A 13,168-nucleotide genomic window follows, 5' to 3' on the forward strand; every position below is an offset into this window, starting at 1 on the left:
AAACTCACCTGATCCAGGCCATCAGCAGTTGGGGCAGTAAAACTTTTTTTTAAATGTCACTTTAAATTGTTTTTTAATTTACTTCATTTAATAATGAATGTAACTTGAAAGTAATGCAGCAGTGATGTAATCCATTACAAATCTGAGACAGCAAGGTATGGGACTACTTTAAAATAACAGTTACAAGTAATCTATAATACAGTTTGGAAGTAACTTGCACAACCTAACTGATGTCAGCATGCAGTGGCTATAAATGTTTCTGACATTCTAGTAGATCATTCCACAGGGTGGCGCTAGAGGACAGAGACAGTTTTCACCTTGTACTAAAGACTATGCAGGTCTATGCTATGATTAGAATAGACAAGATTACTTTTAGAATCTTCATTCTGCTAGATTGTAATTACCGTATTTTTTGTTTTTGACATAAGATCTCTAAATCTCGTGTCAACTTTAGCATAGATTGACCACAGCTAATTTTTCCAACATCTTTTTTCATATTTTTCATTCATGTTTAAAATAAATTATTCCCCTGTCGTGACACACATTTGTACTTTTTACAGACTGGAGTTTTTGGGAAAGGCTTGTTTGTTTTTTGTCTTGATTTCACAAGGACTTTCCTTTCTTGTGCAATATAACATGTGGACAGAACAAATCCTGACAAAATCCAGGATCCAGATCCAAACAAGCAAGGCTGTGTCCTCCTAAAAACACAACATCAGCTGTTCAAAAAATACTTTTAGGCTTATTCTGTAAGATTTTCACTAAAAAAATGTTTAAAATGCTCAGCCCAATTTGATTTTCCTGACATTTCCTGAATGTGAGGAGAGCCAAACGCTGCTTAGTGAAAAATACAGTATTGATCTGGTAATAAAGTTAATAAGTAACAGAGTGGTCTTTGTCCATTTCTACATCGCTTTTCATTTTAGAATAAAAGTTCATCTCCATCCACACAGTCTAACTTTGGAACGGCTCCGTCTTTGAGGTTCAGCATGAAAACTTCTGTCATCTGGAGTTTGCTGGTCTTTCTTCTTCTCTGCACGGGTGAGGCCATTCTGCATAACTTTAAACTCAGCTTTTAAAGTCAAAATTGCTTGAAAAATAATAATAATGTGATATTGAAAATGTAAACAAGCATAATTGAGAATTAAAATAATATCACTACTAAATAATACTAGATTCACCCAAACAAAAATTTGATTTTTTTCAATCTCCTTTTCACAGAGAGCAATTTAAAACTGTTCTAAATGTGTTTCTTTTCCTTTCCTTTAAACAAAAGTAGAGATGTGGTCATAGAAAAATCATTTACTGTGTTCTTTTTTTCTTCATTTTGTTTCTTTTGTAATTATTTTCTTTTGTGTTTGGTGATTAAAATATTTTTTCTCTAACATCTAAATTTGTTAGGTTATTTCACAGAAATAAATCTCAGGTCAATTGCAGTTTTATAAGGAATGATTTCAATAAAAATAAACCAAAATATGTTTCTGTTTTTTTTTGTTTTGTTTTAGAATTTGAGGAGTTAAGGTACCAATTAAACTAATGTGTAAAACTGACAAATCTTTTTAACTTTCATGTTAAAAAAAGCTTAAAAACTAAATATTTGGAATCAAATCATATCAAATAAAAATGTCACATTCTCTCAATAGAACCATTGTTTAATGTTTCACAGTAGAAAGCAAACTATTCAGAAATAAGTTATACAGTTTAGTTAATTTTTTAAATTCCTTGCAAAAAAAACAAAAAGACAGTATTGGAAAAAAAGTTTGCCCACCAGAAAATTTTGGGATTTAAAACCACATGATTTGTTGTCAATATTTTAGATCAAAAACAAAAAAATAAGAAATCAAAAAGGATATTTATAGGATGTGTGTGTTTTTTTTCCTTAGGAGAGGTTGAGTGTCAGTGCACAGCAGATGGCCTGGAAATTCAGGGGGGTACTTACACCCTAACAAAGGGCCTAGAGACCAACAGCTTGCTGGTCTATCAGTGCCCTGATAACTTCTACCCGTACCCAGACACAATTCGTGTGTGTCACCCCAACAAACAATGGAAACCACGACCAAAAAAGTTTTCTCCCCAGAGATGCAAGCGTGAGTGAGAGTCTCACTGAAGTCAGTGCTTTGCTCCTGCAACTGTTTCAATTTTTGTAAATGAAGTTTGCTCTGTGCTGCAGCTGTGGAGTGTCCTGACCCTAACGTCCTGGAGAACGGAAATGTGTTTCCCCCTTTGGAGAGATACCTTGCTGGCAACACCACCACATTTGAGTGCTACTCTGGTTACACAATGCGCGGCTCTTCAAGTCGTACCTGCTTATCCAATGGGAAGTGGAGTGGCTCCACCACTATCTGCAGTCGTGATTGTAAGTCTTCAAAACCCATTGAGGAGCCACCTTGACTGTATCCTTCTTCTGTGTTTGAATAGCCAAGGAAAATTAGGTTTCTGAATCTTCTTCTCCATCTTGTGTCCTCTCACAACAGCCGGGGACGCATGTCCTGATCCTGGTGTCCCACCCGGTGCCTCAAGGAGAGGAAACACATTCGATGTTGGTTATGATGTCACGTACTCCTGCAATGGCAACCTGTTTTTAGTGGGGTCCAGAGTCAGAGTGTGTCAGGAGAACAGCCAATGGACCGGCAGAGAGCCTGCATGCTACTGTAAGACAGACAAGTGTGGTGTCCTAATTCCTTCACTGCTCACTATTCGCTGCACTATATAGTGCAATTTCAAAATTGAGTGCCCTAGATATTTGCTTTAAAAATACAGGGCACTTAATTGTCTCACACTATATATTTTTTTAGTAGTTAGGGGGAGATAGTCAATAAATAGTAATTATGACCTTTGATCTGATGTTTGACATTAAAAATGGTTACCATTCTACCTCATCTTGATAATTTGATTTTCAGTCAACAGTTTTGGTGGGTCTTTTGAAGAAAGCAAATGTGTAAAAGGACATTTTAAGCGCAGTTCTGGGTAGTAAACCAGTTTTATTTCTTACTGGAGACAAACATAGCTAAACATCTTAATCTTTGTTTTCATTTGAGTTTCTTTGCTGTTTAGAAGTGGGGAGACAGATCGACTACAAAATGTTTTGCGCTTTACCGTAAATCTGTGAACCCAGCAAACGTTTTGACATTAAAACACAATAGTAGAAGTATAGCAACAACACAGCTGCTTCTGTGTTTAATGAGGTGCTGTTACGATAACATGGTTGGTCATAATAAAGAAGAAAAAAACGTTTGACCATTTTTCAAAAAAGGCTGTGGTGACCCCCTAAGGGAGCAGCCACAAGCAACAAAGATGTTTGTTGTTTTTTTGTTTTTTTTTTTTGGGGGGGGGGGGGGGGGGTAAAACTATTTTTTCCAACTATAACAAAGTAAATTTATTTCCAATCAAATCCAACTTTTACTGCATTTTGTTAAACAAATTCAAGCTTAAAATGTGAAAATCATAATGTGACCTTCAACTGATCTGCTCTTTCTGGGATCTGTCTTGTTCTGGGTTGTTGTGAAATCAATCTAAATTCCTCCATGGAATCATTAAAGTTCAATTTAATACAATACAATTTTATTTTATTCTATTCTTTGTCCTTTCAAACACATTTGTGATACTTTGACAAAAGAAATTCCTAACTCTTTTTTGTTTGTCCTTTCTTCGTCTCTTTGCAGCCAAATTCACATATGACACTTCCCAAGAGGTCTCAGAAGCATTTGGCAGTTCCATCAAAGACAGCCTCACCACCCTGCAGCCCACAAGTAAGTTTCTAAACTTTTATTTTTTATGTTTAATATTTTAGGAGGGCCTAAAATCGTTGTTATTGACACCAACAAGTGTTATTACTTAATTCTTGCTATTATACAGAAGATTCTGTTTATATGCTTTTGTTCCTGCACCACACACAAATACATTATCATAATAAAACAGTAAAGGTTTTGTTGCCCAGATGACACACAAGCTGGGAGAAAAATCCGCATTTCAAAGAACGGGACGCTCAACATCTACATCGCCTTGGACATTTCAGAGAGTGTTGAAGAAGAACACTTCAAAAGAGCAAAGCTGGCCATCATTACACTTATTAAAAAGGTAAAAGTCATGAAACAGCTGACTGTGTTGGATCTCTGCTGGCTTTATGTCCTGATAAAATTCAAAGTGATGCTTGTGCTGTGTTGTTTGCTTATCTGGTTGCTGCTTTACTTCTAAAGAGATTTGGCTAAAAACTGCATAATTATGGTTAAAAGACTACTGGGAACATTTGAAAGTAGATCAAGAGAAGACTGGAATGGGACTTAAATCTCACTTTATTTTAAATTTGTCCCTTTTTTTGTCATGGCTGTACTTCTTTGGAAACAGACGTAAGATTTTCCCTTAAAAAGGGGTGATACGGTGTAAAAATAAGATCGAGCTATATTTTTTTATAAGTTTTTGTGCGTCCACTCTCTCCCTGAATGCTGAGAGTGTACCACCGATATCAGGCATTCGTCCTATCAGTTCAGGGGTCTCAAAATGGGGTGAAGATTCATCTTGAAAGGTGCTGGCCACACACCTGCTGAGCTGTGAAAACATGCTGGAAATCCAGCTATAAGTGCAGCGTACTGCTAAAATCAATCCATCATCTGCTGCTTTAAAATTAGACATACTTAGAAGAAACCGAAATGATTCAGAAATGTGGATTCAACATTTTTTTTCCTCTCTTAAGAAAGACTACATATAAACTTGGTTATTTGGCAGCCACCGTTTCTGAATTATGCACAAAGCTTTTTAAACACAGTCTCATAAGCACATTTGACGACTTGATCACACTTACCCCACATGAGTTTTGCTGCCAGCAGAGCAGCCCATTAGGAGTAAATCTAATTACAAATCATAACTGTGAGTGATGTGTCTTGGCAAGGACCCTCTGGCTTGTAGTCAATGCACACCACTGGAAATGCTTTTCACTGATATATTATTCAATTAATTGATCAAATAAAAGAAGGAGCCCTTTGAAATGTTGAACAGCATCGGATGAAGAAATTATTTTTACATCAGTCCAACAAGTCAACATATAGAGCATGTATTAGAGGTTTACAGCAGCTCACCTTTATTTCTGTCCACAGATTGCAGCCTTCACTGTGTCGCCAAACTATGAAATCCTCTTTTTCTCCGCTGATGTGTATGAAGTTGTCAGCATTGTTGAATTTTATGAAGGCAAAATAACTCTGGAGTCTGCCATCAAAAATTTGGAAGATTTTCAAATAGGTGGTAAGGGGAAAAAAAAACTCTTTCTTTTCTACACAAATTATATTTTAGTGTTATGTTTTATTCTGCTTGTTAGGTTGTTCATTTTTGTGTTTTACCTTTTAGACAAGAGCACTGGAACAGACGTGAACGCTGCTTTAAAGAAATTTGAAGAAGGTATGGCTTGGATAGAGCAAAAAACTGGAGATAAATTTAGTGAACATCGTCACGTCTTTCTCCTCTTCACGGACGGTAATTATGAAATCTCTGTTCAGATTTCTTTGTGCTTTCTGTCAGACTACTTTAGTAACACCCTAATGGCGGAAACTTCTGTCTTTTGCATGCAGCAAACATACCTGAAATGTATTTATCTGTAACAAAAACTTGAATCTTTTTTAAGGTGCATACAACATGGGTGGCTCCCCATTGCCAACATTAGCCAGAATAAAGAACAGGGTCTACATGAGTCCCACAGGTGATCCCGGATCAAGACTGGATTATCTTGGTGAGGTTATCATTCTAATATATTGTTGTGGTTGCATTACAGAATCATAAACTTCTCTGGTTGCTTGTTGTTGTGTTGCAGAGAGCTACGTCTTCGGCATCGGGGCTAACATCTTTGATGATGACCTGCTGCCCCTCACAGCAGGAACGGAAGGAGAATTGCATTACTTCAGACTGAAAAAAGAAACAAATTTAGCAGCCACCTTTGATGATATAATTGGTAAGCTGTCTTTCAAAAATAATGCAGGAAAGCTACACAATGGTGTGCCAAACTTATACAAGTTTGGTCTTTTATGTTGACCGGTCTAAGGCACACCTGTGCAAGGTTGGTTGCTGTCTAATCAGCATCTCGACATGGCACACCTGTCAGGTTGGATGGATTATCTAAGCAAATGAGAAGTGCTCACTATCACAGATTTAGACAGTTTCTGAGCAACATTTGAGAGAAATAGTACAGATAACTATCCCGGTGAATAGATTTTATTTTATCAATAAAGAAGATGTATTTGCCTGTTTATGCTGTAATCAATAGGTTTTAATTCAGATTGTTTGTAAATTTATGTATATCCAGTTGAAAAAGCCCATTGATCCTCTTAAACTTGCCTGACAGCATGGGTGGGGTGTAGTAGGGATATTAGGCTAGCCTGGGAAAAAACAAAATCTAAAGGACCAAATAGCCTCAGTTTCAGCAGAAGACATGATAACAAATTTAAATACTTTAGTAAAATAAATACCAGTTATAATTATTACTGTTAGTATTTTGTCCTTAATCTCTTTCTGAATTTGCGTTATTTACTACAGATGAAAATGAAGTCATTGGCCTCTGTGGTCTGCACAGAGACTATGAACTCACAGCTGACAAAGACGGCAAAAGGAGAAGATATCCATGGGTGGTGTTTATCAATATCCAGGTAAAGGATTTAGGAACTTAGTATGTCAAAAAAAAAGGTGTTGTTATGTAACTTTACTCCATAATGTTAGACTTCATGAAAAAAAATGTGTTTGCCTTCTACTTAAGGGCAAATCCCCGAAGAAATGCTTGGGCTCTCTGGTGTCGAGTGAGTTTGTCTTGACCGCTGCCCACTGCTTCATCTTCAGTGATGAGCCACAAGATGTCAAAGTTGAAATTGACGATGGGAAAGGCAGCAAAGGTAGCAATTAATGATCACCTTAATTAACCGTTATGTACATGCATTTATTCATCTAAACAAGCACTGAAATGCCAAATTGTGGCCTTGCTGGCTTTTAAAATGCCTGCAAAGAATAAAAAAAAGGATTAATGAATTCTGATCATAAACGTATACTTTATAGTCATTTATTCCCCCAATAACTTTGCCTCTCGCTCCTTTACTATACAGAGAAGAAAGTGAAAACATTTAAGCTACATCCACAGTACAATGTTACAGCTCGAGTGAAACAAGGCGTGGCTGAGTTTTATGACTATGATATTGCTCTCATCCAGCTGGAGCGACCTGTTCAACTCTCCATTTCTGCCAGGTATTGTGCAGTAATGGGATGTGAGCTCTTGTTCTTGTTTGAGAAAACCGTTCACAACCGCTTGACATCAAAACAATTATTTTTCAGACCCATATGCATACCTTGTACTAAGGAAACCAGTGATGCTCTCAGACTCCCCGGGTCAGCAACATGCAGAGATCAAGGTATAGTGACTTTTGTTGAACCGGTAATGTTAGGTTGGGAGTGTGAGGGGCTGTAAGATAGTGGGAGGTGTGTCATCAAACATTTGAGGGGAAGAGGGGGCGGGCTTTCTCAACATCAACAATCTCACCAACAAATCAGAGGCAAATTTCTACTAAGATACAGCTGCTGTGTTCAAACTATGTCCAAGAAAACAACACAGGTTTTTGGCCAAAAACGACATAAAGACCACTGGGATTGCTTTGAAATTAGTTCAAAAGAGGATCGCGGTGGGACTTTAAAATACACACCAGGGTCATTTTTATGCAGTAATTTGGTAAACTGGTGGTTTATCAGTTCTTAAAGGGAGTCTGGGTTACCGTCACTGCAGCTCCTGTAAAGCTTCCAGCCCTCATTTAGTCCACTATTGATTTTAATGACAGTTGTGGTTTTACTGCACTGTTCTACTTTAACACTAATTTATGGCACTTGTTAAAACAATGGGTCATTGATTTAGAACAGGGAGGAGAAAAGTGGAGGCTTTCTATATGCTCTGTTCAACCTAATTTTTGTAAAATTGTACAGGACTTTGGCACAACAATGAGCCTTTGCTTTTGACTGACACAACTGCTTTCAGCAAAAATGTATTCCTAGGAGCACCATAAGCTAAACTAATTTCCAACACATCATCTGAACAGCAGGTTGTTTGGAAATTTCCATCTCTGCATCAGGTGATACAGATACCGCAATACCTGAAAAAGGATTTTCAATAGAAAGTAGGAACTGCTGGAAAACAATCTGGAGCGGTAGATCTGGAAGACTGGAGTTAGATTGCCTGTGTAAGAAAAAAACTTTCCAGTCTTCAATAGCACCAAAATGAAATGTTCATTTTTCTTTTACCATACAGAGGAGCTTTTATTGAAAAACCAACGAGAAAGACTCAGTTTCTTGACTCGGACAGAACCACTAGTTGGTGAAAAAGATGTCTATGCAAAGCTTGGAGATAATGTAAGCCTTTTTTGTCATTGGATATTTTGTTGTTGTTTTACTAGTTGTCAAAATGTAATCAATTGAATTTTTGTGCTCTCAATGCAGAGAGATCTATGCATCAAAAAGGCATTGAAAGCAAAGGGAATAACAACAACAGACCCAAAGGTTCCTGTGACGGATAACTTTCTGTGCACTGGAGGTGATAGAGACCACATAGCATGCACAGGTATGTTTCCTCTCTCAACTCACCATTATACCACCTGCAGTACAAATTGATATCCCATTGTGGGTATTTTTTGGATCTGTTGAACAGGTGACTCTGGAGGAGCTGTGTTTAAGAACTATGAGAGTCGCACAATACAGGTAATAAAAAATAAATTCAAATAAATCATAATGGAGTGAGGTCACACTTGACCTTAGCACCAGGGTAGTCGGAGTTGAAGAATTTTGTAAGATACTGTACATAGAAAAACTAGTGTATTGAGTAAGAAAAGTATGGGTACATGTCACTTCTAGTGTGAAGCTAAGTTCATACCGCTTTCGGTATGAACTTAGTCTCATATGTCTTGTGAGAAGTTAAGTCCATTTTTGGGCTCTCTGTACAAAATGTGTGTCCATTGAACATGTGTTGCAAATTAATTAGGTCGAACTTTGACCAATCAGGGACTCTGATTTGGTATTGACGAATGGATGATGTCCCTTTTAAGTCGCGGAAATGCGAATTGTTCATGAATTGATCATGAAGGAGAAATGAATAATTGTGATTTGTGTCTGAAAAGAATTCTATGACACCGAGCACTATAGAGAATAGAGCTGTGAAAGAAAAAGCCTGAAGCTAGATTTGCGAGTTTTGTACTGCTTTGACATTTTGCACCAAGTCACCTCCAACTGTAGGTACTGTAGTAACAGCAGCAATATAAAAAGAAGATGAAGCCCCTCCCTGCTCGTCCAATGTGAACACCATATGCGTGTTCAAGACGATGAAGTACAAATAATGCAGTCCACTTTCTTACAGTGTCTTTGCATTCCACAGATTGCTTTGGTAAGCTGGGGAACCCAGGAGATTTGCACTGGAGGTGGTATGAGAGAGACAACGCCTGAATCCAGAGATTTCCACATCAATCTTTTCAAAATGGTTCCTTTTCTCAAATCAATCCTTGGAGATGACGATCAGGACGATTATGCACCCCTTACATTTATAAACTAACAAACACATTCAATTAAGAAAGTCTCTTGAATAAGAGGCGACAATGCCTTTGAATTAAAAAAAAAGCTAAAGACCAGATGTTCTTTTGTTTTGTTTTTTTAAACCCTGTTTCTGCTATTAAGACAATAATCGTTTTTTCTGTACTTCTGCCAATTCAATGATTCAAGCTGCTGTCTCAAGCTAATATAATATATGCAGTACACCTTGTCAATAAAGGGATTTTTTTTCTCATCCCAGTCACAAGCATGTTTTTAACAAAAGTCGGTCAAAGAACCACAGTATATGAAAAGTCATCCAGCTCCTGTTACTGCAGGAATCTGTTCTTAACTGGACTTTAAAGACTCACTCTAATGAAATTGTGTTTTTTAACATGTAGTTGTGGCATTTCTCTTATGATGGAGGACATAAAGAAAGTTGAGATTAATTTTTTATCTTTCTGAGTATTTCTTTGTTCGAATAATTGTGAATCAAGTGCAGATGAAAAAAATGCTGTTTGAAAAGCTTCTATTTGTGACGTAGAAGCAACAATGGGCAGGCCACAAGCTCCCTGCTCCACTCCATTTTGATGCATCCACTTGTAGACAAATAGATCCGTGTACGTCTTCATTTTCCTCAACCAATCTGGCATCTGGATCAAAACTTTATGGCTGGATATCTCCAGTATTGCTCACTGGGGCTGTGAGGGGCTGTAACTGGCTGGAGGGACTGCAAACAGATGGGTGAGGGGAAGTGGGGTTGGGGTTGCCACTCTGCTCAAACTATGTCCTAGAAAACAATACAGGTTTTTGGATTTTGGGAAAAACTGCATAATTAGAATTAAAAGATCTTTGGGAACGCTTTGAAAATAAAACATAGGTGATCGGAGTGGATCTTTAAAGATTGATCTGTCAGTATCAACTGAAGGATATTCTTCCTTAATGACATTCCATTTTGTTTGGATCATTTGGAACCATACTTATCTGAATTTCTAGAGACTGACGTGTACACAAATGTCAGGTGTCAGGGTCGCCCTCGTACTCCTGATTGAGGACCTGATCATTCACACCTGTTTGGCATTTAGACAACCTATATTGGTCATTCACACCATCCAGCCATTGTCGGTTCGTCTGCTTCCATGAAGGACTCACCCATCAATGCCAAGGCCTATGCCAAAGCTCACGCCAAAGCCAACGCCAACGCCAAAGCCAATGCCAAGGCCAAAGCTCATGCCAAAGATCACGCCAAAGAACCAAAGCCAACCCCGAAGAACCAAAGCAACACCAAAGAACCAAAGCCAAAGAACCAAAGCCAACACCAAAGAACCAAAGCCAACACCAAAGAACCAAAGCCAAAGAACCAAAGCCAAAGAACCAAAGCCAACGCCATAGAACTCAAAACCAACCCCAAAGAACCAAAGCCAACGCCAAAGGTCCAAAGCAAAACCCCTCTCCCTCCTATAATAAATTTCACAATTTCAGACTCCTGAAAGTCCCTGTCTGCATTTTCGGGTCCAGCTTACTCCTAACCTAACAGCAAATCTACGGATCTGTTTTTTTCTTTAAAAAAAAAGTATTTTACCCTCATTAAAAAAATCAGATAAAGCCATGTTTGCAACGATCAGCAATGCCCCCATGATGAGACAAACTCTGAGGCAGACAGAATGTGTCTATTTGATCTGAAGTCACAACTTTGCCAAAACAAACAAGCAAAGAGAAGAGTTCCCGTAAATGATGAGCAGCAGTCAAAGTTCACTCATGACCTGAACTCGGTGTTATCAGAAACATGACGATGACGATACACTGTTTACAAGGGAAAGTAGGTCAGTAATTGGATTAATCGGAACTAAATGTCACTAAAAAAGAATAACATAATAAAGTAATACAGTTTTAATAAATTGAAGGGATTTAAAGCAAGTTTAAAATTTAATTAAACCCTTATGGTAGCACGGATCCTTTAAAAATGCAGATGAAATGCTTTATTTTTGGCTTTTGATGGGGATTTTCTGAAAGTAACACTGCAACAAGTAAATTTTAAGAAAGTAAAAATACAATTTTTTAAAATAAATTGTCTTATTTTGTGTCTCGCAAGAAAAATAATCTCATCAAGAAAGTTTTTCAATCACAAAACAATCTTATTTAGAGAAATATCTTGGTTACAAGAATTTCTTCCTTAAAACAAGAATTCTTGTTAAGACCTTATTTCTGGGCAGATTTTTTTGGTTTATTTGAAGAAATTTGCCAATGAGGTCAGAATGTTTTACTTATTTTTAAGGGGGGGTTCTGCTTTTGTGCAAGATAGAACGTCTCAAACGTTTATTTTGTAGGATCGTAGTGTCCTTCTTCACAAGTTACCCAATAATCGTCTCTCTCGAGATACTATTTTCCCATTTAAAATACTATTTTCCAACGCAAAAAGTCAAATGTAATCCTCTGGCCCTCAGAGGGTTTAATCATAACTCTTGTGTCTGCCTGGCTGTAATGGGCCGCTCACTCCGGGCCCATTCCCTGCCCTTCGTAAGATAGACGCATTGCGGTCCGACCATCTGTGTGGCTGCAGGCCAAAGCCAGATCATTCAAATTAGATTTAGCTTAGAGCTAACTTATTTTTTTGGCCTAATTCAGTTTCCCCCCCTTCTCATTTGGGCTTTAAGATCAAAAGGAGCTAAATTTGTCAGCTTTATTTTTACTGCCTGACTAAAACAAGGTTGTTACACAGAGAGCAATTTGTTGTGGTCACAATGACTTTATGGCGTCGAACCATTTGAATTTTACTGTTATGAGTTTATAGTGCTTGCTCAATAAATAAACTTTTAGCAACCGTTTTTACTGATGGATATTTGCCGCAACATCAGAGTGAACGGTGGTGAATGCCCCGCTTTTACGCAGCCTCTCTGATGCGGTCTGGTCTGTGATGCACTGGTTCCCATGGGAACATTCATTTCGTTTACCTTAACTAATTGTGAGCGAGGAAGGAGGTCAGGGAAATGAGCGGAGGAGGACAGAAGAAGACAGACAGTGTGGGAGAAGAGATGAGTGGAGAGGCTTAATCTAATGAAAGGCTCTCCAGTTCCCTGATACTGTAAACAGAGAGGAAATTCAAATCAAGAGCCATTCCTTATTGAGTTGAGGGTTCACCGACCTCTATGTCTTCTCTTTTATTTCTCGGGCCTTCCTTCTTGATGGTAGATGAAGCCAGATCTGATTGAAGCCCATCTAACCTGATTAGCGGCGTATGAATACAGCCGTTTGCATAAGTGCAGTGTTTTTCAGGGCAGCCCGGCTCCCTCCTCCCCTCGCTCCTGTTCTTATATGCTTAACGCGCGGAATATTCCTGATGAAGCATCTTGCTGCCTAAACTCTGCCTGATCTGTCTCTCTGTGAGCTCTAAATCAACCTTATGGGCCATTCCAGAGATTGCTGCCATTAAAAACTGCACACATACACATTTCCTGCTGTTCTGAGCTCTGACAAGAAGTTCACAGAATCCACAGCTCCGGTTCACCCCACGCCTGTGTCCAGCTAAACAAATCACCATGGAAAAAAGCTCTGCTATAAACTACCGTGTAGAATATGCTTCTGTATATTTGTCAACTCAAAGAGATCAAATTTATTTGCTTGCAGCAGACTCCCCACAAATGTT

General features: G+C 38.1%; 1 protein-coding gene across 1 annotated transcript; it reads left to right on the forward strand.

Moving 5' to 3' along the window:
• The first annotated feature begins 968 nt into the window (after positions 1-968).
• Positions 969-9,627, forward strand: bf/c2 (complement factor B). Its single transcript, NM_001104805.1, is given in 18 exon segments — positions 969-1,041; positions 1,884-2,087; positions 2,171-2,356; positions 2,475-2,651; positions 3,663-3,749; positions 3,938-4,077; positions 5,091-5,235; positions 5,338-5,463; positions 5,612-5,716; positions 5,798-5,935; positions 6,517-6,626; positions 6,734-6,866; positions 7,074-7,212; positions 7,300-7,376; positions 8,261-8,361; positions 8,449-8,569; positions 8,657-8,706; positions 9,377-9,627. Coding segments are annotated over 18 exon segments (2,265 nt in total). The 5' UTR covers positions 969-989; the 3' UTR covers positions 9,551-9,627.
• The last annotated feature ends 3,541 nt before the right edge of the window (positions 9,628-13,168 follow it).

This window comes from Oryzias latipes, chromosome 14 (genome assembly GCF_002234675.1).
Source record: "Oryzias latipes chromosome 14, ASM223467v1".
Lineage (NCBI taxonomy): Eukaryota > Metazoa > Chordata > Actinopteri > Beloniformes > Adrianichthyidae > Oryzias > Oryzias latipes.